This window comes from Microchirus variegatus, assembly GCF_963457635.1.
Source record: "Microchirus variegatus genome assembly, chromosome: 19".
Taxonomy (NCBI): domain Eukaryota; kingdom Metazoa; phylum Chordata; class Actinopteri; order Pleuronectiformes; family Soleidae; genus Microchirus; species Microchirus variegatus.
In genome coordinates this window covers 9,450,813-9,476,342 of record NC_139820.1, presented here as the reverse complement: position 1 = coordinate 9,476,342, position 25,530 = coordinate 9,450,813, and the positions used below count along the sequence as shown (strand labels likewise).

Genomic DNA, 25,530 nt, shown 5'->3' with positions numbered 1-25,530 from the left:
CATGATACAAACACTCAGGGCTCTCTATGTTGTATTTGTTTCCTATAGGTCCCTTCCAATACTTTAAGTGCCATTAAGTGTCCTTAAAAGAATTGATATTCAGTAAATTTACTGGTCTAAAAATGTACTTAAGTTAAAAAGTGGAAAAGTAGCTAGTTACATGTAGTAACATGTCCCACTTGCTAGGTGTAAAAGGTTTTAAACCCCTGCACCAAATTAGTTGAAACCGTCAAGCGGAACCTTTCGTTTTCGTCAAATGATGGAGGGGAAGTGTTCCTGGGAAGCACCACCGACTCCGCTGTTTATTTCCGGCGAGAAACGGAAGTCAGCGCAGGGCGAATGTGGAGGTGACCGAATGGCAGACGGCCACAACATTTTGACATAATTGGCAAGATAGGCACAGAACAAGGACAAGTGGGGACATATTATATTCATAATAGTCGTGTGTAAACGTCGTCGGTACCATGGGAGCTCATTTGGTCAGACGCTACATCACTGAGACGGACACCGAGCCGGACCCTGCGAAGAAGTTTGAATTCGACCCAGCGTTCGGCTTCGGAGAGCGGAAAGAGAGAGGTTCGTCTGCCTGAGGGTTTTCTGCTTCATACTGCGCTGTGGCAAAACAAACGGACTGTAGTTAGTGTCGTTATTAACCATCATAGTTGGAGTCTACCAAGTATATCTGTTAGACTTGGTAAACGTTAACTGAGCTAGCTTTGTTGCTAAACGTTAGCTAACTGGTATTAGCTTACTGCTGCCTTCTGTGCACTTGATTATTATTATTATTATAGACGCCACATTCTTACGAATTACAGTTAATTTTTTATATGTGTTGAGCAACGTCGAAATAAATAGAAAGTTGTTAGCACTTATAATGCAGTGTCAGTGGTTCTACACCCAGCGAGTGGAATGTATTGACGTTTGCCTTCAATGCCTTGATGACGATTGTTATCAACATGACTGTTGTTTGAAATACTTTGCACACTGACGTGTGCAACTATACGGTTTTATATCCACTTCAAAATATGTTGTTATTTTGAGTCAAAAATGTAGTACAGTTAGAGGTCGACCAATATGTAATTGTTTAATGCCTAATGTCAATCTTAGAAAGGAGGGCAGCTGATAACCTGTATATGATGCTAAAGTTATTTTGATAAGATTATGGCTGTGCTGTAAGGTTTAGATTTTTAGTTGATACCTTTTGAAAATCATCACGACCAGTTTCAGATAGGTAAATGTTAAAAATGTTTTAAAAAGTGTGTCACAGAGTTATTATTATGAAGGTTGTACAGAGTTGCTAACCTGGACAGGATTTAAACGGGCACACATTTTGATTCACTGCTTGCCACCACATGATACTGAACACTGTGAAGGATTACTAAAAATAATTGTTTGTCATTTTTGGCAGAAATGGTTGCAAACCAGGAGCAGATGAACTTGGCCCAGCTGCCTGTGGAGCAGAGGGATTACTGTGCCCATCATCTCCTAAAACTCATGAAGTGCAAGAGGGACAACTGGCCCAACTTCCTGGCCTGCAAGCACGAGAGACATGACTGGGACTACTGTGAGCACCAGGAGTAAGTGTTTAATGTAGAGACGCAGTTTATCTGGAAAGACTTGGTGACACTTTCTGGGAATTTTTGTTAAACATCCCATTTTGACTGATAGAAAAAAAACGACTTACATTTTTGACTACATTCGACACTGACTATATTCCCTGTTCTCTTTCTGCCTAAAGCTATGTGATGCGTATGAAGGAGTACGAGAGGGAGAGGAGGCTCCAGCTGAGGAAGAAGAGAATTGAGGCCCAGGCTCAAGCCGCATAATCAGTACATCCTCTTATTCTTCTTTGTATATATGAGCTGCTGTTCACAATAAACAATTGAGTTTCATCTTCACTACCTGTAGTCTTAATCCTGTCAAAACATGCAGTAACATAATCCCAAAAATGCTGTTTAAAAACAGATTTGAATTTTTAGGTTCCATCACAACCACTGCTACAACAAATTTCACTATTGCATATTCAGTTGAGCCTGAAAAATGTTAGTACATTCCTGCATTTCTATTGCCGTATGACTCAGTCAAGAGTCTGATGTCATCGACGTTCACCTCTGGTCTTCATAAATCTCAGTTTTAACTCAAGCTTTGTGAAAAAAGGTCTTGGAGCAAAAGATGTAAACTCAATTTAACATATCATATAACAGAGCAAAGACAACATGTTTGTTTACTTTTTTTAATAAATTATTTCAGACATCAACAAAATCAAATGCTGTCATGATCTAGTTTAAACTAATGGGTATAAAAACTGAACAGGTGAAGATTTAATGAATTTCACCAGATGTTGCACCAGAACCAGAAAACAAATCAAACGATTAGTAGACACCTGACAGTGTGGGAGTGCAGCGAGTCTTTCAGTAAACACTGGGTAGCATGAAAGTGAAGACTGCTCTGGGAAATCAAATGCACATACACCAGTTAACCAATCAGAATTGGTTTGTTAGTTTAAGAAAAAAATGCAGTGTTTCATGTTTTTACTTATGACACAGATCTAGAATAGGAAGGAAAAAGAAAAGCAGGACAGAGTTAAGAGTCAGTCAGTCAGTCAGTCAATCTATTAACTTCCGCTGAAGACTTTGGAGAAGAGAAAAAGGGAGATGCAACCCTCAGATAATGTACTTGGCTCCTACAACTGGGGAGAGCCAGATAGTGAGGGAGCAGCTGATCAGCCTTCTACAGGATGAACGGCAGGATGGGAGAGCGGAGCGGAGGGTAGTCGCGGAACTCCTTCAGGTAGCTGCGGTGCTTCCCTTTGGCCCACACGGTCATCTGGATGAAACCCACCAGAGTGAAGAAAGCCACGGGCAGGCACTGCGTCATGAGAGTGAAGCCCAGCCAGGAGCCCAACTGCAACAGGAGAAGGGACATTAAAATACAGACGGACACCAGTAGAGGGCAGTAGCTGCAGCTGTTAAGGTAAGACAAATAAATGTCCTGAACCTAAAAACTACAAGTTTGAGTGAAACATGAAAATGTCACAGTCTATTTGTAACTTATTGAATGTCTTTCAAGCAAAACTAACTTTTAGCTGTTAGGTTGAAGACACACTCTTACCTCATAAGTGTAGTTGGGGCAGGAGACGAGCAAGAAAATCCAGGTGAAGGGATTCTTGGTTGGATAAGGAATCTTTCTGGTCTTGGAGCCTGAATGAAAACGGGGGAAAGAAAAGGGAACATTACTTTTTTCCCCCCCTTTCGACTTCTCCCTCTCTAGGGTCAGATCTTTTTTTTAGAATTTTAAAAAGGGACAGCAGACAACAGACCCAGAACAAATAGTTTTGAGATGTACAGTGTGTGTGTGTACCTGGTGGACGGAGGTTCCTCAGAGCAATGTGAATGGAGAAGTTGCCAATCTGACAGAACTGAGAGCGAAAACAATGATTATATCAGATGAGTTTCCATTACAGTTTTTCGCTAAATTTAAGCAACATTTGAAAAATTTTGACAAAGTGCAGGTGTTTCCATTGAAATGCATTTTGCGTAGTAATTCTCATAAAGTCTAGTCGCAGGAGACTCCACTTGATGACTAACTTAATCGTCTCAGCACATGAGTAAAACATTTATAATTGTTTATAAACTACATACTAATGATTAATTCATGCATTCTTAATGATAAAGTAGACATGTATTCATGCTCAACTAATGCTAATAGTGTGTACTTAATTATAAATGTTACCCTTCAAGACACTAGAAACATGGGGGAAAAATTTGTCGTACATAAAATTGTGTAAATTTTCAGTCAAATAATATGTGACAAATCATAGACTCTTACCAAGAACAGGATGAGGGCCAGTCTAATTTGTTGCTCCCCGTATACTGCAATAATACACAATAACCTACTGTAAGTAATGATCAAGATGAGTGATGGGAGTGATGTGTTTATATATACATGTGAAGCTGCACATACACTTACTGGGCGGCGTATACAGCGGGTGGTTGATGTAGTAGGCCATCCATGCCGCAAATCCCCAGTAGTATGTGCAGTTCTAAACAAGGAACAGAAACAGCATCACGAGATGTTCTGAGATTTTATGGTGACAAACTACGAACTACACACACACACAACTGACATGACACCGATACATAGTACTGTAGTCAGAGCTTGAGCAGAGGTATTGGATCCTAACCTTAAATATGTTGCGTAACGGCATAGTTCCATGAGAGAAGCGGTGGACAAACAGCGTCTCCAGGAGTCTCTTGACATAGTGGAAAGAGTGACACATACAGGCGAGACTGGGGAGAGGAAAAAGCAGACGCATGCATGAGCCAGACTATACTTGGACACAAATGACATCCTGCCAATGAGGACACTCCACTGACTTTTTTTTTCTTGTTAATGACAAATCAAAGCTTACAGCAACGGTTTAACATGATGGGGAAAGTGATTATAACTAGGGATGTCCCACTCTGTTCGTCTGTGACGGGCATATCTCGCTGACAGATCGTCCTAAGACTTTGGATATGGGTTGAGCATGGCCCGATGGTGTGCATCCTTGATTTTTTTTTATTTCAATTCTCTCCGAGTTATCACGCTACACCAGGCAGGCAGCAGCTCATCAGCAGCAGCTGCGCTGTCTCGAGCGGGGGCGGTTGGAGTGAAGAGGCTGTCCTCACGGTGAGTGAGACATTTTCACATGGTTCATCGCAGAACATGGTGTTATACTGAAACGACGAGGTGTCCATTCACCAATATGCGAGCGCATATTTATTTTGCATTAGCATGCTACTACTTTGCAGCGAAATTGGCGAACCAGTTTCCAAAGGTAAGCTAGCGAGGCTACGATTAACATTAGCGTAGGGCTAACATAATACAAACGCTGTGCAACCTCATTAGGCACAATGCAAATGTCCTATTAGTAATATTCTATTAGCATTAGCGTAGCTAGCTGTTTTGACTGTCAGCCACCCCATTTGCACAGTGTTTGTATTATGTTAGCCTTTACGTTCCTTATTATGCATTACCATAACTGAAAAATCTTCTTCAGCTCTCACCAATAATATGAAAGATAGGTAATAGGAAATGCGTGATCATCATGCCCAGATTGGCTCAGATTTGATACATGAGATTGGGACCAGGACACCCTTAATTATAACCTCACTTTTAGTCATTATTTGTCAGTTTGTAAAGGCGTGTTGGAGACACTCACTGTACGACCCAGTGTTTACTGGTGGTAAAATCATATTTGGGTGCGTAAATGAAAGGAACCCTGAAGTAGAACATCAGGTAGATGACCAGAGGACCAGTATACTCCGTCAGAAAGACCTGAAAATAAAAGACAAGGACAGGTAAGTCGGCGAGTTCAACACTGAAAGCTTGATTTATAAACCCCTTTACTTATTATGTTTCTCCTCTGTTTCCCAGGGTGACAAACTTCTGCCCCGTCTCTTGTTTTACCCAGTGGGAGATCTCAATATAGCTCTACTTGATCCCTCTCAAACACTTGTGGAAGTGTACGAGCGTTTCCCGATGTTTGGGCGGTCTGGCATTGCACTCACCGTGACCCAACTGATCTGAGCTCCCAAGTCTCTGAAGTAGAAAGTTGCCGTGGTTCCCACAGGAAGATGCTGCAGAACGTCCTCATCCTTCAGAGACTTCCCCTCTGAAAAACACACGGTAACTCTTACACACTCTTTAAGGTTTACACTCTTGGGAGAATAACGATACATCATTCACTTATAGTGATACACAGTAGCTGACTTACTGGGGTCGAGGCGAATCGACTGTCTGGCTGGGTACCACTGAGGATCTGTAAAGAGACGGGACTTGATGTCAGGGTTTCTGCATGAATCTTTAATTACAAGGCTTTGGTTGTCTGCGCACAGATTGCACTCACGGCTCTTGTGGAACATGGATTTGATCTCCCCAATGGTGGCATTTGGCTCGACCTACAAATAACACCACATTGAATTAGTGTCGGGGCACATACACGGACAGATAATAACTCCCATTTTCCATTTATGATGGTGATTAGTGGTAAATTTAGCTCGAGCTGAGGCCAAATTCTCCATTGACGTGGACTATTTAACAGCTGGTATTAGGGTTTCAGCAAACCTCAGTGTGCACTCCCACCCTCACACGTACACACATTACTTGCAAACGTGCATTTCCTCAAGACTTACAACTTAACACGGACCCAAAATCTGATTTTATTTTTTAAAGTTAGGAACACAGTGTGTCTCAAACTGGACAGACTGGACATAGTAACACGCAGCCAAAAGTACGCGACCTTCTGCTGGGCTGCCAGCAAAGGCCTGACTACCCCAAATATAAACACAGTGACAACAAAACAGGAACACGGAGCACACAAAGGCAAATCTGGACACGCGCACTAAAAACTGGACCGAGGCCGAGTCAGCTGATTTACAGTCGTCGCCACATTCCCATTGTTTGATCGAGTAGCTTTATCGGTTTGAGTTAAGCTAGCACACCTTCCTGTTTTAACCCATTTGGTATAAATGATAAGTCAATTTGTCATGCCAATGGTTCCGTCCATAAATATTTAGTAACTGACTTTCACCAAGATCATGAACATTTTGTTGCTTTTGCTGTTGTTTTGGTGCAACCATCATCTCCAGGATTGTGCATGGAGCTGTTTTGATTTAGTCTACTCAAATCAAAAGTATTTCATATTATCTCAAGTCTTTTTGTCTTGCATTTGGTGACGCTGACAACAAGAAATAGCAGAGTTCTGACCAAAAATGAATAGCATGGTTGAGAAACAGTGGTAAAGTGGTAAAATGAAATGAAATATCAGGAGAGTCTTCTGATCTATGGGTAGCGTTGCTGAACTGAAGAGAATGAAACCAGATAGTCGTCACGTGACTAATACAAGACCATTTGTGTTTGACAGAATGATGATAGAAGTACAGATGGCGTCCAGTTTCTTTCACGCCTTAATTGGCAGGTCTCTCAAACATCATAGCAGTAAATCTACATCTCTCTGCAGGCCCGGACTAACAGAGCCAAGATCCCTGCGTGAAATGTGGACCTATATTTACATCAAAACATTCTAGCCAGGCAAAGGTAAGAAAAGAAGACTACATGATGAAATTGCATGAAGGTGTTGTTTGGTAACTTTTAGTAAAGGCACTAAATCTACATTTGATTATTGGTTTTCCCTTAGGGGTGTTGCATTTAAATAAAGGTCTACATATCATATCATTAACACATTAGCTTTCTCTATTTGTAGTTTTAATTAAAAAGTTGGGTTACTGAGCACTGTACATGAACCGAAGACCACGTGCCATTTTCAGCAGGATGACATCAACGAGAGACCACCTTTAAGTGACCCCCCCCTCCCCCCTCCCCCTCCTTCCTTCTTTCGCTAAATCCAGATCCAGACTTACTATATCCATCACATCTGTGAACTGCCTCTACAAAAAAAAGGTGTTAATATTGCACGTGCTTTCACCACGAAAACTCTGCTAAGCCGACAACACGGTATGATCCAGGCAGGCTAGCACCTTATACTTTTAGGTCTGGTGGAGCAGCCCTCATGACGTTACTATTAACGAACACTAACGCAACACTATACAGCGACAGACCTCACACCAGCAACACACTAAATCCTCCTAATGTTACAGCACTGACTTACAAGCAGAGCAGACTAAGTAAAGCTACCTTATACAAAGATAACACGTGAGTATTATTTACTTGTCATATTCCTGATTAAAACCCAATCTATGGTTATAAAACAACAGTGGTGCTCTTAAGCTTCAATTATGGCAGTGCATAGCGGCGTGAAAACGCCAGCACCATATTAACTTTTATTATGCAATACAACAATACGAGTTTTAAAGACATGAATTGTTCTCAACATGTATTTAAAAATGGCATTGAAGAAAGAATAAAACAATTGCATTGCAGCTTCTGTGATTTGCCAATCGCAACTTCATAGACAGAACTAGAACATGACTAAACGCAATGATTCTTCTGAACAAGCAGGATGCATTTGCACAAGAAACACAAGGCAACTACTTTTCATTTTTCCACTTTCTAATGCATGTTTAACATGCGAGTCGTACAAAAGACGGATATCCCTAGCTATGATTTGGACAAGCTTCTCACTCCGGCTTTTTATAATGTCAAAATGTGTTATGAATGTGATACGAAAGGCATGATCCCATGCAAACACTGCTGATTCAGTTCGTCTTTCACACAGTTGGCGAATTATGTCTTTGAAATAGCTTGAAATGCTTGTAAGTACTGTTAACAGCGTCATAGTTTAAAAGGTCTAAAATGACTGTATTGGACCAATATCAGTATCGGCAGATACTTGAGTTTGTAGTATCGTTCCATCCCTAGTTTATGGTCGGTGCCTGCTTTAAAATGTTCGGAAAGACACGCTCCTACATAGCTCACACCTTCACCTTCTGCTCCACCTAATTTAAAACACCTGAAACAGAGCAGCTAAGAAACCAGCTACAACCAAAAAAGAGGAACCACCACCGCCAAACTGACTGTAGCATATAAGCTAACCTCGTCAATTACATTCTTTTATATACATACTATACATATGGAGCCATGCAACAAGTGGTGTACCTCCTTCACTTCCATCTACTGCTCTGCTGAAGCAGCATAAACATCATGATTTTGGGGGTGGAAAAACAGGATTATTGTTATTTCAACACACGCACACTGTCCGTGCGAGTCTCCGCCCAATGCCGCGTTTGCACCGACACCGCTGTGGTCGGTAGAACGGTTGCGAAATGACATTCTGTCTACATTGTTCTATACATGTCTGTGCCAAACAGCCACTGCCTCACCCACATAAGTGAGCCCAGCGGGGTTGTGTCATACGTGTGAAAGGTGCTTTCGCCAAGGCAACACACCCACTGACAAACGGCGAGGGGCTACAGCGGCTCGGAAATGTTCTAGAAAGAGTCTGACGCCCACAAACACACACAGACCTTTGACGCTGGCATAGGACCAGATATATTGCACCTGTTCTGTTAAGTGAAAGTACTAAAAAGACTTTGGGCAGGGTTGTGGTTAGTGCAGTTTAAAGTGCATCATGATTAACTTTTTTTTTAATGATAAAAAAAAAATTCTCACCTTGTCCAGGAAGCAGAGCTTGTCCTTGGTCTTGGCATCCAGTATCTCCACCTCAAAGAAAACAACAGCCTTTTTAGCTTTTTTAGCAGGTTTGCGTTTCACAGGGGCTGCAGCTGACACTGGGGGAGCCGCTGCCACCCCATTCGCTGCCTTTTTGCCACCAGTGGCCTCTAGTGCTAGGGCATCCATGTCCACAGTCCTCCTCCTGCACTCTGGTTATTCCCTTCTTCCCCTCACTCTTACTCTCAGTCCTCTTGTCACTCTCCGCTGTCTATCACAGATCCACGCCAAGCCAGAGAGGAGAGAGGCAGCACTCAGCTGTGGAAATGAATCTGTCTCCCCCCCTCCTTCTCTACCCTCCCTTTTCTTCCTCCTCTCTGTCATTCTCCCTCCCTCTCTCATGCCTCCTCTCCTGGCACGCTGCTTTATTTAACTGCCAGGCGCCCCCTCTGAGAACAGACATTTACCACATGTGTGTGCACAGTTGCAAACGCAGGAATGCCCAGTATCCCCCCCCCCTCCCCCGGCAAACTGCCCATAACGGATCATCTGTGTATAATCCCACAGAGGAAACTTCTCGAGCAGAAAGCAGCAGCTTCTTGGGTTGGAAACATAACCCCTCCCTAAAAAAAGACACCTGATGACCTCTGACACCTCTCAAGCCTTGGCTAAGTGGGAAGATGGAGGGGAGTTTGGTTATTATGACAAACAGGAGTCCACCCGCCCATTTCCTAATTTGACCCCCCTCCTCTTCTCACTAAATATAAATGTCTGCCACTAACTCTATGTTCCCCACCCATCTATGCCTGTGTAGTGATGTCATTCCCTCTCTGACTGACATCCGTGCACACCTGAGAGGCCCAGTTCAGGGTCTCACATCCGCTGGACTTTCCCAAACGTGTTGCTGCTTATTAAAAACAATCTGAGCAGGCCGCGCTCCCCTGCCATTGAGGGATGATCATATTCCAGATTAACTCGAGGCTTCCCCCTCACCCCGTTCATTCTCTAACGATGAGCAGTCTGGACAACACAGTTCCCTGCATGAATGAAAGACGGTCACATGTGGCAACAAAAGACATTTAGGATCAACGTTTTTTTGTGCACATGATTGGATTCATTTCGCATGGAATTAATTGTATCTTGCCCATTTCAAACTATGTCATGATGCTGATTTATAACTGGATAAACAGAACACCCATGTACATTTAAAATGAGCAGGACATATGACACTGGGGTCATGGAAATAACTTCATCTCACTCTCCTCTGTGCCAGGCATACCCACTTGCCACTGTACCTCCCACTTCTCATCTATATAAAGTCTCCGTCTGGCAGCGACAGTCTTTGGTCGTAACGGACAGTTGGGTGAGGAGAAAAAATCTGGGAGAAATATGTTAAAACCTTGACTTCTTTCCAACTTGTTTTGTCAAAAAGGTAAGAGGGCGGGTTTTTTTTGTTTGTTTTTTTAATCGGTAAAAATCTGAATAAGACGTACGCTGCCAGACTGTGATGGCATTCCAGTGTGAAAGTGAGGCAGATCACTATGAAGCGGACGCAGCTCTCTGGTGCTATCTGGTGTAAATGCAATGAAACTATGAGTTCAATTATAATTTCAAGATATTGCTAACTTTTTGTTCAATATTAGTTTGGAAATCGTGCAATGTAAAAGGTCCAGCATGTAAACTTATTTTTAGGATTTAGTGGCCAAAATTCAATACAGTACCCATTTGCACGTTTGTACCGATTTTAATAGTTTGATTTCTGTAGCTTTTTAAATAAGCCTTTCATGCCACCATGTTTCTACAGTGGCCCAATTTGTTTAACCAGCTAGACTGTGTGGAGCGTCCTCCAACTGTGCTAAGTAGAACCATATGAGGTTCTTCGGCTTGTCCTCATAGGAGAACCCTTTTTGGCTCCAAGTAGAACCTTTTTATAAAGGTTCTACCTGGAACCCTTTTGAGGGTTCCACCAAGAACCCTTTTAAAACCCTTTATTCAGGAAAGGGATTTTTAAAGGGTTCTCGAGATCAAAGTGGTTCTTACTGGAACCATTACCATTACCAAGAACCCTTGAAAACCCATTTATTCGGAAGCAAATGGTTCTAGAAGGACCCTTTTGGAACCCTTATTTCTAAGAGTGTATGATCTCTAACATGAAAACAGAAAAATGAATGCAATATTATTATCAGCAACTCATGTTAACACTAAAAACGATACTATCATGTTCTGAATAAGGTCAACAGTTGATTATTGGTGTCCATATGATAATACTTTCACATGTCTGGCAGCAAATGCCCAAACCTTTGCACCTATATACTGTCGCTGCATGGTGTTACATCAACTGCAAAACTTTGTACTATGGTCACATGACGTACCATCTTGATAACTGCTACATGATTAATCGGGTGGTTATTGCCGTTTGTAAAATACACACCTCACCTGCAACTGTATGAACATGCCATGGGTTTTTACCTCCAGAATGTGGGGGAATCTTGCGAGTGTGAAAGTATAAGCCTGAATAAGACACAGCAGCTTCAAACATGTGTCAAATCTATACAGGGCAGTAGTTTTGCTGACTGGCTGACTGTGTAATGTAAGCTAGGGTTTTGACAGAGTAGCCTAAGGTTGACAGCAGAGTGAATGCCAAATGATAGGTGGAATACAACGTGTGAATAACAACAAATATTGAATCAAAATAAGTTTCCATGTGTTGCTTCATTTAAATGTTATTAAGTAAGGGTGTTTATTACCTAAACCAAATTAATCAGTGGTGCTCTCAATCAGTTCATTTCATAATTTAAATGTTGTTCTGACCCTCATAGGTTACAAAAACCATAGCTGTTGACAGGAAGAAGGGGAACCGGCGCAGCCACTGGTTGGATCAGTTTCTGTCAGACTGCTTCAGATCCTGTCTGGTGGGTTTAAGGAAGTGCTAAAGAAACTGCACTTTTGATTTGATCGGTTAACTGGTTTAGGTGCTCGTCTATTGAAATCTACGCAGCGTCCGCTTAATCTACAATATCTTTAGGTTGTGTGCTGCTTTATCTTGCTGCTCGACACCCTTTTCTTGCTGGAAACTTTGCGATCCACTCTCTCCCTGCACCAAAGTCCATGAGGATGTCAGTGATTTTGCATCGTGGCACACAGCAGTTGTTAATCGCCCTGCTGTCTTACCAGTAACTTCAAATGTGCCATTTCGTGACCTCTGCGTTTGAAACTGAAACTTAACAAATCAAAGCAGCAGTAGACCAGCAGCTTGTGTGTCCACGCAAGTTTAAAAACTGCGATTTTCTCTGTGGACTTTAGTGCAGGAGAGTGAGCAGTGTGGCTGAAAAAGGTTGCCCAACATGGACCTATAGCCTCTTTTCCACCTATGATCCCAGCTCGGCACGGCACAGTTTAGGTTGGTTTTCCACTAGGGATGTGAATCTTTGGGTGGCTCACGATCCGATTCCGATTCTTAGGATCCCGATTCGATTCAAAATCGATTCAAAATTGTATGCAATGCATAGTGTGTTAAGGCAAATTATGGCATCAAAACAATACAGTTTGTATAAGATAATGTGATAATGTGATCACACAAAGGCAAACTTAAGACAAAAGTTAACATTTATTCATTCAAAACAAATAAAAACTTACTTACTGTACAAAAAAATAACTTGCATAAATAAAAGCTTAGGCTAGCTGCCTTTTTCTCCCAGAAGTTACAAAAATAAACTGTACACAAATAACAAATTTCAAAATAGAAACTTAAAAAATATATACACACATATATATATATATATATATATATATACATATGTATATATATACATACACACATATGTATATATATATAGATATATATATCTATATATATCTATATATATATATCTATATATATATTCAAAAATCGATTGTTGAAGTTTATGAATCGATTCAGAATCGTGGATGATTAGAATCGCGATTCCTATGTGAATCGATTTTTTACCCCCACCCCTATTTTCCACTACAAAATAGTACCGACTCAACGTGGGCGGAGCCGTCGCCGTGCGGCTGCATGAAACCGACGTGACTTTGACCGACTTCAGTCAAAGTCTTGTGTCGCCAGAGCAGGTACTAAAAAAGGTACCAGATACTATTGCTAGTAGAAACGCAAAAATAACCATGCCGTGCCAAAGCCAATCAAGCCGGTGGAAACGTGCTATAATTCAAATCCAATAATGTTACGAAAATACAAATCTACTTATGTACTTTACTGACTTGCATCTTAATACACTATTGGTATATTTACATGTATCATTTGCTTTATTCCATATATTTAAAGTTTTATTTATTTCCTTTCTTTAAACCGACCCGTCCCTTTACTCATCATAATGAAATGCCACACTTGACTGTTCACCTGCATTATTGGGTAATAACGAGTTAGGAAGCGCCATGAGTCGTTCCAGCCAGAGACGGCGTTAATGCTGAGCATTAGCACACACAGAGAGACAAGTATTACATTGCGGATAGTGGCGGCCATCGCAAACACACGGCACGGCAATCATTTTGCCGTTTGAGTGGCTGCAGCTTTACTTACAACGCGACCGTTGCAAAGTAAATACAACTAATTACCGTGAACGGGAGGTCACAATAGCCCGGCCATAGCAACCAGCCCGCGGTGGACAGTGTTGCTACAGCGTGCGAGCCTCACTGTCCATGGTTAAACCCCTAATTCAGGCTCTTCTGTTGGTTTTAACATTCACAAATGTTACATTTGGATGCAACTCATTCAAATTTGGCTCCGCCAGACGTCCCCATTAAGGGTTTAAGGTTTCATTGACACCACTCACCTCGTAGTGCTTCATCTTGGCAGCGCACGGCCCTTCCTCAAAATCACCGCTGACTGACAGAGCAACGACCAATCAGAGCGAGTGATATTCAACCGCTGAGGCCACATAGGGCGGGCGTTACGTGGGCGCCGCAGCCAATCAAAAACGGCCAAAGTCAGAGGAGCACGCCCCCTTCTCTCGACGCTGTGTCCAATCAGATTTAAGGAAACGGAGAGGTCACTTTTTTTTCCTTTTTAAATTACATTTATTGAAAATTTCTTGCAAACATTACAATACGTGACAAATATACACAAATTATAACGAGTATATATTATTGAATGACAATTAGTATATATATGTGTTGGTATGTATTTTTTATGTGTATGTATATATATATAATATTTTTTTTGTATTATTATTATTTTTCTTTCTGCAATCTCAAAGGCTTGAGCAGCATCAGAACAAGGTATTTTCAGTGCCAGTGGAGCTTAGACCAGTATTTTTGCTTAATTTAATCATTTAGATTTTACATAATCAAACACAGTGGTACTTTGACCTCTGGTACCTCTGATTATGATGTTGATATCTGTATCGTTGATGGATGGTCAAGTTTAGCCATTGCTGCTTGCCAAAGTGGGGGTGGGAGCAGGGGCTCAGCTTGTGAACAGGCAAGGCAGGCAGCTGCTTGGGGCCCCGAGCTGATAGGGGGCCTGAGGGCTGTTTTTACTGAAATGTGCAGTGACCAGTCACATCCCCGTCCCCCTTAAAAAACAATGGGCGATTTGCAATGACATCTCAGTAAGAAACCTCCCTAAAGGGGCCCCACCTCACGTAAACCTGTGTGAGGTTATTGTTCTGCAACATATCTTTTTTACTCAGTTTATATATGTTTTTTTCAGTTATTTACAGTATTTTATTGTTCTATTTATTTATGTTGTTTTATACATTATACATTACAGTATAATGTATTTTTTACTAAGTTTATATAGTTTTTTAAAAGCTATTTACAGTATTTTATTGTTCTCTACATTTATATTTTCACATACTTTTTAATTACAAGGTTTTTCCATGTTATTTCATTCATTTCGAAAAAAATATATTTTGAACTCATACATTTTTCGTTGGTGTCAGATTATTTGTAAAATAATGGTGATGAACAACACTGGTTTGAAGGGCCCCCTGGGGATTTTTGCTTAGGGCCCCTGCAGACTCTAGAATCGCCTCTGGGTGGGAGGCTGATCAGCGGATGGGCATGGTACCATGCATGGACCTGAATTCCGACAGATTTGAACGCAGCATGAGATGACGTGCGTGTGGGCGTGTCTCTGTGGAACCTGGACTGCTCTGAATGTTCGAGCTTAGTATGGAAAACTCTGGAAGTTTCCATGGGGTTTTATAAAGTAGCCTGGGGACAACGAGGCGAGTGGCGCAGAAGAGGACCGGCTACGAGTAACCGCAACGTCTGAACTTACAGTTTCTTAAAAAACTGTACTTTAAAGACAACAACGTTCGAGGACAAAGTTTGACAAAGTTCGCTGAACGCCTCATCAAAGGACAGCTGCGGTGATGCGACATAACGGATGCCCACTGTCGTGAAACGCTAATTAAGAAGAAAAACAAGAACTCTAGCCTCTAAAGCAGCTGCGTGGTTAAAACAAACACAAAAATATGGGTAAAGACTATTACGACGTTCTGGGGATTAAGAAAGGGGCGTCGGAGGACGAAATAAAGAAAGCGTATCGTAAGCAGGCTCTGAAATATCACCCCGACAAGAACAAGTCACCGGGAGCCGAGGATAAATTCAAAGAAATTGCCGAAGCTTACGATGTTTTGAGTGACCCAAAGAAAAAGGACATCTACGATCGTTTCGGCGAAGAGGGTAAGTTATGTAAACGGTTTAACAGTGGACTTAAGCGAGTTGTTATTTCGAAGTGACCTGCAACACCGTCAAAACGAAAGTAACACTTGACAGTCGTCTCGTTTCTGTGTGCAATGGCGGCGGCGTCAGCTGCCAGCTGCTCTGGCTTTTTGACTTATCCTGTTGTTGAACCAGGAAAAGGCGAGGCTCTGTTACAAGAATAAACACGGTACTTGATATTGTGCGTTTCAATATGGCGGCGCGGTGACTACGCAGCGACCCTGCTCTATATTAAGGTGTTAATCGACATCACTGAGCATTCCCGAGTTGAGAAGAAATACCCTATTTAGGTCCTTTAAGATACGAGGCAAACGGTTTAGACGGTTAATCGGTAGTCGGGGTATTCACGACCGATATCTGCAACGTCGTTAAACTATAGTTACATCAGTTTCAACTTGTCATAATGACGTCACGTGTATGGTGCACGTCATGACAGCGATATCTACAATTCAGTTCCGGATGTCTGCAACGGAACTGTAGGTGTCTAATTCCAGATATATAGTTCATTACCATCATCAAACTCACATGACTGGTTAAAAAAAAAAAAAAAGTTTGAATGTACTAGTAAAAACTGAATAATGTGTAATCGGTGACGTCATTTTCTCCAGTAAAAGACTGAGTTACAGATGTCTGAAACTAGTTTTGACTATTTTTGGAATTGGAAGTCAGTCGAAAATGAAATTATGACAAGTCAAAATGATGTCACATCTATACATCCATAATGGTAATTCCAGAAACTTGGCCATTAAATATTGAAACAGACTCGTTCCTGATAGCCTTTAATGCGCATTAAGCAACATGAATGGAAACTTAACATTAACAAGTCTTGGAATATGGTTTAAATCTAGTAATCTAGGGATCCAGTTATCACGTGACTGAGGTGGGCCCTCCAGCTTCCACGGCACTGGATGAATACCACAACATTCCTAAGCTTCATGCTAAAAGCAAATATCACTATAATGATGAATGAGAAACGGCAACAATATTCTTTTTCATCACAAACCTGTTGAACTTGAATTTGAACTTTATGCTAAATAGTGACATCAGCTTACAAATGTAGCCACTACAGCTCAAGTTAGTGGTTTATAACCTAGGCTTAATGTTAACTAATGCTAGCGTTTATGAGTTTTGCTTTAGTTTAATTCATTCATCCAGTTTCTACTGCTTTATCCTTTATGCACGAATGGTTGCTGGGGCCACTGTAAGCAATCCCAGCTAACATAGGGCTAAATAGACGGAGTACACCCTGGACAAGTCGGCATTCCATTCCAGGGCCTGCTTTATTTTAATGTTGTATATTTACATTTATGAGAAATCTATATTTTTTTGATTATCTTATATCCTTGAATTTCTGACGTTGAGAAATACCTTGTCCTGGATCTGGAGAGGAGCAGAAATGGGCGTGCATCGACACGCAATGTGTTTAGTTGTTGTAACTCAGCGTGCACAAACCTCTGCTCAAGAATGCTATGTTTCCCACGTTGCAGTACACTCCCTGTTTTTTTTAAGGTCAACAATTGATTTCTTTTAGTTTTGAGTCGCACTGATGAGTCATACATGACCAGAAACTTAACCTTTTTAGCAAAGGTAACAAGAGAAAGCATTCTGTTACAGCTCCTCTGTGCGTCAGGAACGGGAAAATAAAGCTCTAACGTTGTGGAAATGAATTAAATGACTGTCTCTTACACAGGTCTGAAAGGCAGAGGCCCCTCAAGTGGTGGCGAACCTGGCAACTTCAGCTACACCTTCCAAGGAGACCCTCATGTCATATTTTCAGAGTTCTTTGGTGGGCGTAACCCCTTCGAACAGTTCTTTGGTGGCCGCAATGGGGGTATGGATGAGGACATGGACACTGATGACCCTTTCGCCCGCTTTGGGATGGGCGGAGCTGGATTCGGCGGGTTCCCCCGCTCATACAGCTCTGGTATGGGTGGCATGGGCGGTCACAATAGTGTCGTAAAGAAGCAGCAGGACCCTCCTCTGGTTCGCGATCTGCCCGTGACCTTGGAGGAAGTTCTGTCAGGTTGCACAAAGAAAATGAAGATCTCTCGTAAAAGACTGAACCCCGATGGGCGATCCGTGAGGGCAGAAGATAAAATCCTGGAGGTGCAGATAAAGAAAGGGTGGAAGGAGGGGACCAAAATCACATTTCCTAAAGAGGGGGATGAGACTCCCACCAACATTCCCGCTGACGTGGTCTTTGTGTTGAAGGACAAACAACATCCAGTGTTCAAACGTGACGGCTCAGACATCGTTTACCCAGCCAAGATTTCACTCCGAGATGTAAGTAAAAAGTACTCAGCAATAGTCCTTGAAGTTCATTAAACAAAAAAACTACTAATACATCCATAAGTATGCAAGGTCTTATATTCTGTTTCTCTCTTTTGTTTGTTCTCTTCTTTCCCATCAGGCCTTGTGTGGCTGCACAGTTAATGCACCCACACTGGGTGGCAGAACAGTGACCGTGACTACAGATATAGCACAACCAGGTATGAAGCGGAGGATTAGCGGTGAAGGGCTTCCTTATCCTAAGCGGCCCGATCGTCGCGGTGACCTGATTGTGGAGTTTGAGGTCAAATTCCCAGAAAGGCTCAGTCAGAGTGCTCGGGACACCATCGCCCAGGTCCTACCACGATAGTGAGGAAGATGGACTATTGCACTAACCTGCCAACAAATTTTTGTCAATATTTTTATTTTGTTTTTTATTTTTTAGGACTTAAGGTCGGTTAAATGCCCACCAGTCAATAAAGTAAAGAAATGTAAATATGATTTTTTTTTCTTCCTTGTGTAAACATTTCTAAATAGATTATATTTTGATGAAATTAAGTGTATATAGTATACCAAATGCTTTATCATGTGGGAACAGTTGTTGGGGTTGTATAGGTTATTTTTGAGGAAGTTTTCTATTTTGTCTAAAATTGCAACCTGAGGATTTGCCATTGATTGTTTATATGCTTCAGATGGGACTTGGAGTGCAAAATGCAGGAGAAATGATTCGTCAAAGAAATCATTTTGTTCAGAAACATGGCAAAGGCGGGCCATACAGCACATGGGGTAAGAAGTGATGGTCTAATCCATTTTGTCCATGGATGGTACAACAAGAGGCTGCACTTATTATTGGACAGAATTGTCAAACGTTATTGAATAATAAAAAAAAAAGAAAATTAGAGCTGTGAACATCAACACTTGTTTTCTTCAGTAGTGTGTTTGTCCCTATGTCACGCAATGTCCTTTCACATACCATATGATGCCATTAATGACTGAAACGGTATAATCGGCAGAATGCGTCTCTAATCCGATTGTTTCAAAATGTGAAAGACGCTTGCATTTCAATTTTCTGACGTGACCGTGTCAAATCCAGTTGTTTTGGAATCTTTAGAATGTCTTTACCGTCATGGGATGAAAGTGTCATGGTGATAATTGGTAAGAATTATAATTGATATTCTTGACATCGTGATGTGATTTCTGATTAGTGTGCTTAAGATTGTCTCTTAACTTTCTAGCAAATCACATGGCAGCAACTCGAGACATTTAGCGTGGGAGGCGGAGTCGAGATGACCTGCTGAGGTTGAACCCATGCCTCGGGATGTTGAAGAAAGGCGGATGAACGTGACTTCGATGATGGTATTGTTGCAGGCCGACCAGTCTGCCTACTTCAGAAACTGTAAAATATCCAGTAAGCGTCAGTTCTCTGAGCGATAGTTGTCAATGTCTTCAATGTGTATCTTTTGTCGAGCATCTTGAGCTCAGCTTAGCACATGCGTAGATTGTAAACGCCAGTGGATTGACCGTTCAGGCAAGAAGTGAAACTAAACTGACCACTGATAATACAGTCTTGCGATTCCCTTCATGCAGCTATTACTCCCATTCACACTGTGGCTAATGTGATGTTAATGACTCGTATGATGTTATTGCCACAGTTGGAGGTTGCGGTGCAGACTTGTGATTCTTCATCAATCACTTCGATATGAATATTTGCACACAAGTCCATCCTTGAATTTGGTCTCAGTCAGGTGTAACGTGTTCAGGCCTCCTCACCGAAGGAGGGCAATTTAGAACAAACGAAATGTTGTACGGGAAAATGTCTTTCTGAAACACGATTTCTTTGTCGAATTGCAGCGTTCTCGCTTTATGGGGCAGCCTTCAGGTTGTCTTCTGACACCCCTGACACAGTCAACAGACTGTTCGGTTTGATGCGGCGAGGCAGACGGGGGGGGGGGGGGGGGGGGGGTTGCAAACAATAAACGCGAACACAAAAGCTGGCTCCTCCGATCAGAGTGAGGCGAAAATGAAAGAGAGAGAGAGAGAAGTTTTCTCTGCTTGGAATACACGTTTTCAGAGGCATGATCAGACAGAACCATGCCCCTTTACTGATCACATCAGTTAAGGACCAACAAGCTGCTGCACTCATTTGCTCACTCAATCATATCTTTTTACCATCCTTTAGGCTCTGTTGTTTTATGGCACTGTCATCTCAGATGACACATTTGGTGCAAGTGACATTTTTCTGACAAGTTTTGGACGTGAATTTGCTTTCACTTCAATTTTTAACCTGGATAAAGAATGAGGATTCTTTTTCTTGTCGTGTTTTACTGCTTCTTGGGTGAGTTTTGTTGTATCAGAGAAAACAAAGGATAACTTTTCATACAATGGTTTTGTGCTTTATTGTTATATATACATGTATAAAAGTATAAATGTCCTGTTAAACTTGTTTTCAACTTCAACCTCAATTATTTACCGTAATCAGTTAATCTATATTGTGATGTTTTAATAAGAGAAAAACATGCAAGACTACTAGTATTTTTGCTAGATACTGTCCTAGAATTTGAAAAAAAAAAAACAATTGGGACATACTTATTGGAGTGATCACATGCATCAAGTTCAATGAACAGCATGAATTATAATTAGATTATGTTAAAAAAAAAAAACGTTTATTTGTGTGAATCAGCGTCGTTCCACTCGTATTTGTTTAGTCTCTCATTCATCCAGGTCTTAATTACATTCATCAAGGAGGTCATGTTTTTGTCTGTGTTTGTCAGCATCACTCAAAAAGCAAAGGACCAATTATGATTTTTTTTTTTCCCAAATCACATCACCACTTGAGTTTATTGACACTGAGAAACGTGGCAGGGATTTGTTTGCTCTTAAGTGCTTTCTCTTCAATTCTTGAAGACATTTTACCTCTGATCCAAATCTGTCTTTAGTAAGTTGTGGTTAAACCCCAGGGGAATTTAATCCTCTGCAGGTTGTGGTCAGTGCTCATAATGCTCACTTACATGTGGATAATTCTCTTGGAAATTGTCTGAAGAATACAAGGAGAATACAGATGTCACTGTGGCGATTGTTCTGAGCATTTCCTATCAGTGCTGTTGTCAAATTACCGTAACATTTGTGGGTGAGCCCACGTGAAAATACAGCATGAGATTTTCATGCCGTATTCTTGCAAATGGGGCCTCCTGAGTTCAGGATTAGTAACGACTTCAACTCATGACCAGGGAATCGGTCTTGTCCTTGAACTGGTCTTTGAAAGCTTGATCATTGAGAAGACAGGCGACGCTTTTACTGCAGTTTTGTCAGGTGATCTCTTTTGTGTGGGCAAATGCAGTGCGTATGCGTCGTAGGACCACTATTGATGTGTGTGGGTAGTACACTCTTAGAAATAGGGGTTCTAAAAGGGTCCTTCTACAAGGACTGAGGTTCTACCTGGAACCATTTGCTTCTGAAAAAACTGAAAGGGTTTTTCAAGGGTTACTAATGGTTCCAATAAGAACTATTATGATCCAGAGAACCCTTTAAAACCTCTTTCCTGAATAAAGGGTTTTAAAAGGGTTCTTGGTGGTTCTACCTGGGGCCAAAATGGGTTCTCCTATGAGGACAAGTCGAAGAACCTTATATGGTTGAGGTTGGAAAGTACAATTTTTTAAAAATACTACCCCTATTAATACAAAGCCAAATGCAATTCGGTGACATATTCCTTTAATTACTCAATTTAGCTATCTAGGTTTTGTGGGTTAATACCAGGGGGGCCGTGTCTATGTTCCCCGCTTTGTATGTGACCAGGGAACATAGGTACGACTATTTCCCTTTTTTTGCCAGGCCTTGTGGAAAGCTAAACTAAACAGATGCCACCAGAAATCTTAAGAAATCACTACTAAACAATGAGAACCCTTTTTTTTAGAAAAAGGGTTCTATGTTCCCTATGTTTCCCGGGTAAAGCGGGGAACATGGGGCCCTTTTTTTTTTAAAGGGTCCCATTGGGGAACATAGGACCTTTTTTGGGAAAACCTGGGAACACTGGACTCTTTTTAAAAAAACAAAAGGTCTGATGCACCCCGATCGGGGATCATAGGTACGACCCCATACCGGGGGGCTAGCTATTCCCCCTTTTTTACCAGGCCTTGTGGAAAACTAAACTAAACAGATGCCACCAGAAATCTTAAGAAATCACTACTAAACAATGAGATTGAATTAGTATCAATGCATAACCTCAAACACCTTGGAAAGATTTGTGCTTATTTGTCTTCTGCAACAGCCGTAAGTGTCAGGACGTCAGAAGTGCTGGAAGTGAGCGGCCATGTTGGAGGTGAGGTCTCCATCCACTGCTCCGTCGGCGGGACCAAAGACGACAACAACAACAACAACAACAACAACACAGAACCCAACAACATGTACTTCTGTAAAGGAGGCTGCTCCAGAGAAAACATCGTCGTCGAAATGACGGAGAAGAAGCGGGCCGACGCCAGCAGGGAGGGGAAGTACAGCATGGAGGTCAACAAAGGATATGGACTCTTCAACGTGACCATAAAGAAGCTGATGAGAATAGACGCTGGCCGATACTGCTGTGGAGTAGAGAAAACCTTTAATGTGTTGCACCAGGAGATCGACCTCTTAGTTCTGGATGGTAAGATTTCAGTTAGGTAAACAGCTTATGGGAGATAGAAATGACTGAATACAACTGATCAATGTTTACTTATCGACTTTTAACAGATAACCTTGTTCATATAAATTTGGCAAATATTGAACTTAATAATGTTCTCGTGTAGCCAGCACTTGTTAGAACTTGTTTGGCTCAAATGATTGAAATGATCATATTTACCCATAATATATGTCTTGTGATGCGTCCTCGCTCGCACAAAGGAAGTCACATGAGTTCACACACAGACGCAAACACAGAGTCCTCTGCCCTGCTTTCTTCAAAGCTCCCACTGTTCCTCCTGGATCTCTACCCCATGGCAGCTTTCAATCTACCACAAAATCGTCCCGAGCGGCGGCGCCACGACCCACTACTGACAAGACAAACAAGCGCACAACCAGCAACCTCACAGGTATTTCACAGTCACCGTCAGCTGCTGTCTCCCTACACGCTTAGAAATAAAAGTGCTAAGTAGAACCATATAAGGTTCTTCGGCTAGGAGAACCCTTTTTGCTGTGGCGATTCCGGAGTCTGTAGGGGCTCTAAGCCAAAATTCCCAGGGGGACCTTCCTTCCAACCAGTGTTCATCACTATTATGTTACAAATAATCTGACACCAACGAAAAATGTATGAGTTCAAAATATTTTTTTTTTTTCGAAATGATTGAAATAACATGGAAAAACCTTGTAATTAAAAAGTATGTGAAACTATAAATGTAAAGAACAATAAAATACTGTAAATAGTTTTTAAAAACGATATAAACTTAGTAAAAAATACATTACACTGTAAAGAACCCACTTTATAAAACAATATAAATAAATAGAACAATACAATACTGTAAATAACTGAAAAAAACATATATGAACAGTAAAAAAGATATGCCTTACACTGTAAATAATCCTCTTAATTTTCAAACTTGCAGAACGATAACTTCACACAGGTTAAAGTGAGGTGGGGCCCCTTTAGGGAGGTTTCCTACTGAGATGTCATTGCAAATCGGCCATTGTTTTTTAAGGGGGACGGGGATGTGACTGGTCACTGCACATTTAAGTAAAAACAGCCCTCAGGCTCCGAGTGTCGAGGGGCCCCCTATCAGCTCGGGGCCCCAAGCAGTTGCCTGCCTTGCCTATTCACAAGCTGCGCCCCTGCCTCTTTGGCCCTTTTGGAGGGTTCCACCAAGAACCCTTTTCAAACTATATTCGGAAAAGGGGTTATAAAGGGATTTCTGGATGAAAATGATTCTTAGTGGAACCATTAGTGTTACCAAGAACCCTTGAAAGAAGCAAATGGTTCCAGGTAGAACCTCAGCCCTTGTAGAAGGACACTTTTGGAACCCTTCAGACAAGCCTAACAAGCCCTCAAATGATTTGTTCTTATATTTGGATGATTGTGCAGAGTTTCGCCCCCTTATTGTAACCCATACCTGAGTTTTTCTTAAAGACGATTGTGCCAGATTGTTTGTTTGGAGGATCTGTTGTAGGGTAAATGGCACACATGCATACCTGACTCTGCTGTTTTGCAGACACCACGATGGTCATCATTATTTCTGTGAGCCTGGCACTCCTGGTTTGCGCACTTATCCCTCTCGTATTCTATGGACACTGGAGGAGCAATTCAGGTGAGCGAGCAGGGGAACTCTAACTCTTTGACTTTTTTGGGGGGGAACCCATTCGACCCGTTGGATTGTAATGAATGTGGTATATTTGTGTGTTTCAAAAGTTCAAAGCCGATCTGAGGCGAACAAAGGCAAGGTGAGCGTTCATTCAGTCATTCTCCAAGTTTGTGACTCTTGAAAAGGACTGTTTAAATGAACCTTAGCGTCGACTCGTTCACAGGTCGATTACTGTGAGGAAAACGCAGAAGGCAGCACCTCCACTGTGGGCATGGTGAAGCTCCAGTCTTTAGAACAGGATCCAGAGTCCAGTGCTCAGGATCCCACTCAGTATGCTGCTGTCTACCAGGCACTGGATCCCAAAACTCTGGACTGAGCAGAGCTTATTCTGTCCCTGTGCTGACATCTTGTCCTATTGTTTGCGCTGTATTTAATCAAGTTAAGGACAATTTGAACTTATTTCCAAGTGATTGCACGCTCCTCCTTTACAAGTCAGGTATTTGGTGCATCATTTTCTACATTTGTAAGAGAGCTAATGCTCTGTGGTGCAGTTTCTCACTACTGTGGTACTGTGACTTCCCTGCTGCCCTGTACGTCCTCCAGAATGTTGAATAAACCTCAGTGGGACAAATGAATCACATACTGCTTTTACATTATAGAACAAAGTGAAGTCTTTTCCTGCGACACGGTGACATAACATGGTGCTGTTGCTTGTGCATAATTGTCCACATTCTTACATATGGCGCCTTTAACTATGTGACCTCCCGATGAATGTTAGTCTAATCGTCATTATTACTCTGACGTGCGTTCTGAAGCAGAAGCATGTGTTACCTCCGACATAATACAAAACCATCAGATGCCCAAATGTGACCTTGCTGTGTAAAAATGTCATGTTATCCATCTGACAATAAAAAAAAAAGCCCCAGCCCCTTCCACATATATTATTTTTTGCCGAGGGTTCAGTTACAACTACGCTTTGAGAAATAAGGGTCCTTCTACAAGGGCTGAGGTTCTACCTGGAACCATTTGCTTCTGAAAAACCCTTTCCCGAAGAAAGGGTTTTTTCAAGGGTTCTTGGTAACACTAATGGTTCCAGTAAAAACCATTTTGATCTAGAGAACCCTTTAAAACCCCTTTCCTGAATAAAGAGTTTTAAAAGGGTTCCAGGTGGAACCTTTATAAGTCA

The 25,530-nt window shown here is 41.7% G+C and overlaps 4 protein-coding genes across 7 annotated transcripts; 3 read left to right on the top strand and 1 right to left on the bottom strand.

Moving 5' to 3' along the window:
* Positions 1–322: 322 nt before the first annotated feature.
* On the top strand, positions 323–1,898 carry ndufb7 (NADH:ubiquinone oxidoreductase subunit B7). The gene is made up of 3 exons (XM_083905711.1): positions 323–576; positions 1,409–1,577; positions 1,739–1,898. The coding sequence occupies exons 1-3, from the start codon at positions 465–467 to the stop codon at positions 1,824–1,826; spliced, it is 369 nt and encodes a 122-aa protein (XP_083761837.1). The 5' UTR covers positions 323–464; the 3' UTR covers positions 1,827–1,898.
* A 330-nt stretch (positions 1,899–2,228) lies between these two features.
* On the bottom strand, positions 2,229–9,423 carry tecrb (trans-2,3-enoyl-CoA reductase b). 2 transcript variants are annotated; one of them, XM_083906435.1, is made up of 11 exons: positions 9,112–9,423; positions 5,891–5,942; positions 5,759–5,803; positions 5,553–5,656; positions 5,204–5,319; positions 4,184–4,289; positions 3,964–4,042; positions 3,829–3,872; positions 3,361–3,418; positions 3,112–3,200; positions 2,229–2,904 (listed from the first exon to the last, which is right to left on the bottom strand). In XM_083906435.1, exons 1-11 carry the CDS (start codon positions 9,298–9,300, stop codon positions 2,731–2,733), a joined length of 1,056 nt encoding a protein of 351 aa, XP_083762561.1. In that variant the 5' UTR covers positions 9,301–9,423; the 3' UTR covers positions 2,229–2,730. The 2 variants fall into 2 exon arrangements, with proteins under 2 accessions (XP_083762561.1, XP_083762562.1); XM_083906436.1 differs by having other exon boundaries at positions 3,970–4,042.
* Positions 9,424–10,408: 985 nt separating this feature from the next.
* On the top strand, positions 10,409–25,039 carry LOC310941177 (uncharacterized protein). Of its 2 annotated transcripts, XM_083906301.1 has the most exons (7): positions 10,464–10,543; positions 11,931–12,023; positions 22,352–22,720; positions 23,019–23,144; positions 24,255–24,350; positions 24,452–24,483; positions 24,568–25,039. In XM_083906301.1, exons 3-7 carry the CDS (start codon positions 22,486–22,488, stop codon positions 24,718–24,720), a joined length of 642 nt encoding a protein of 213 aa, XP_083762427.1. In that variant the 5' UTR covers positions 10,464–10,543; positions 11,931–12,023; positions 22,352–22,485; the 3' UTR covers positions 24,721–25,039. The 2 variants fall into 2 exon arrangements, with proteins under 2 accessions (XP_083762426.1, XP_083762427.1); XM_083906300.1 differs by lacking the exon at positions 11,931–12,023 and having other exon boundaries at positions 10,409–10,543.
* Positions 15,307–18,980, top strand: dnajb1b (DnaJ heat shock protein family (Hsp40) member B1b). 2 transcript variants are annotated; one of them, XM_083906253.1, is made up of 5 exons: positions 15,307–15,780; positions 17,510–18,102; positions 18,230–18,456; positions 18,533–18,578; positions 18,780–18,980. In XM_083906253.1, coding segments are annotated over exons 1-4 (1,032 nt in total). In that variant the 5' UTR covers positions 15,307–15,569; the 3' UTR covers positions 18,534–18,578; positions 18,780–18,980. The 2 variants fall into 2 exon arrangements, with proteins under 2 accessions (XP_083762379.1, XP_083762378.1); XM_083906252.1 differs by having other exon boundaries at positions 18,230–18,980.
* Positions 25,040–25,530: the final 491 nt, after the last annotated feature.